Source organism: Etheostoma spectabile, unplaced genomic scaffold (assembly GCF_008692095.1).
Source record: "Etheostoma spectabile isolate EspeVRDwgs_2016 unplaced genomic scaffold, UIUC_Espe_1.0 scaffold00569665, whole genome shotgun sequence".
In the NCBI taxonomy this organism is placed as follows: domain Eukaryota; kingdom Metazoa; phylum Chordata; class Actinopteri; order Perciformes; family Percidae; genus Etheostoma; species Etheostoma spectabile.
Genome location: NW_022605247.1, coordinates 15,001 through 16,900, shown reverse-complemented (window position 1 = coordinate 16,900; position 1,900 = coordinate 15,001). Strand labels below are relative to the sequence as shown.

The 1,900-nt window shown below is 49.5% G+C and overlaps 1 protein-coding gene across 1 annotated transcript in view; it reads right to left on the bottom strand.

Annotated features, from left to right (window-relative positions):
* Positions 1–236: 236 nt before the first annotated feature.
* Positions 237–1,900, bottom strand: part of LOC116685223 (NACHT, LRR and PYD domains-containing protein 9C-like) — a gene marked incomplete at its 5' end in the record, with an annotated part of 16,244 nt that continues 14,580 nt past the window's right edge. Inside the window, 3 exons of the mRNA XM_032510385.1 lie at positions 237–324; positions 908–963; positions 1,488–1,607. Of these exons, the coding sequence (XP_032366276.1) occupies positions 962–963; positions 1,488–1,607 (122 nt within the window). The remainder of the gene's footprint in view (positions 325–907; positions 964–1,487; positions 1,608–1,900) is intronic.

Sequence of the window (1,900 nt, the reverse complement as noted above, 5' to 3'; positions counted from 1 at the left end):
TATTTAATTAGTTCCACATGTGATATCGTCTGGATGAGTGTGTAAGTTTGTGTAAAACTAGTACCATGAGTACACATCTGTGCAGTAGTACTACTCCTGGCTGTACCTTCCTTGGTGTCACAGTGGGGAGGTGGAGCTGACAGACTGCTCCATCCTCTGAACACTTGATGTCAAACAGCGGCCCCTGCAGCAATCCTGCCAGCTGATTGGAGGAGGCTCTCATCCCATTGGACAGTGTTGTACCGCAGCTCGCCCTCCTGGGTCATAACAAACACCAGTCCAGTCACAGCACACCGGAACACACCTGGACCAGGACACCTGAACCTGGGGACACAGAAGGGCCAATCACAAGCCAGCTCTCCCTCTGGGGTCCAACAGTGAGCTGAGTTAAAGCGTGCTCTGTGTTTTTATTCATTCTCGTACGGAGAGTTGTCCACGTTTCAGTCTTCCTTCCTGAACTAACAACCTGCGATCATCCGACCGTCTGCACACAGATCAGGGATTCTTCAGCTGATCTAAAACCAGCGTGTCAGCATCCACCCAGGCTCTAAAATACGTTGGCAGCAACTGATTTGGGCTCTAAAGTCAGGCGTAATCTGCCCGGCAACACAAACACAAAACTCCTCCAGCTTTAGTCCTGGTAAAAAGTCCTAAAACTAGAAATGGGATCACTGCTGACTCAGAAAGTCTCTCTGGACGAGAGAGAAGCAGCTGCTGCAGGAGGAAGAAGGGAACGAGCTTTAAAAGTGAAGGGTAAGCTCTGGAAGCAGGGACAGGGGACGTGGGGGGGGGGGGGGGGGGCAGTTCTGCTGGAGTCTCCTGATCCAGTAAAAAGAGATAAAGGGGACATTAGATTAAAGTGGAGCTGCTGAATGATGAAGGACTGGGCATTGGAGGACTGGGTTACCTGTATGAAGTCTCTCCAGACTCAGTCAGCAGCTCAGCTGTGAAGGGGGACATTTCCTGGAAGAAGAAGAAGAAGAAGAAGAAGAGTTTATTAGAAACTGCCCCCCCAACTCTCACAGTCCTGTCTATGTGACAGGATCCTCACTGCTTCCCTTTCTACTCCACGTGCACTATTTCCTCTGTATCCACCACTTCCCTTTCTACTCCACGTGCACTATTTCCTCTGTATCCACCACTTCCCTTTCTACTCCACGTGCACTATTTCCTCTGTATCCACCACTTCCCTTTCTACTCCACGTGCACTATTTCCTCTGTATCCACCACTTCCCTTTCTACTCCACGTGCACTATTTCCTCTGTATACGTGCACAGATGAAGCCTGCAGGACTGTCTGACAGCAGCTCGTGGTTTCAGAGATGAGGAAGAAGAGAAGAGATTGAAAGAGTTGATGATGAAGAGGAAGAGAAGAGAGAGAGGAGAAGGTAAAGCAACAGTAAACCCTGGAGGGGGTCACACTGAGGACCCCCCCCCCCCCCCAGTCTGACCACTGACAGATGAATTAAAGTTAAGTGAAAGACTGACATCTGTATGGAGCCTCTCCACACACAAGCTGCTGCTTCAACCTCTCTGGACCATCAGGAGACAGCTGGTCCTCTCTGCTGTCCTCACACACATCAGGGTCTGTCTTTGACGGGGACGGATCTGGGGAGACAAGAGGACACAGCAGAGGGTAAACTCCCCTTTGGAAATCCTGGTGACCCACATTAATAAAAGGTCTACCAGAGGTCCATCAGAGCCCTTAGGAGCAGGTCTTTCTCCTCATGGTTCCTGTTGTTATCTACTGACAACTTCCAATAAAGTCCCAATGGAGATAATAAATCATGGTTAAGTCCAGACCACGTCCAAAGGGGGTCGGTACAAAGTCAAGACCGAGTTTCTCCAACAACATTTAACAGAAATGAGAGACTGAAGACAGAGAAGAAGAAAGCAGCAGA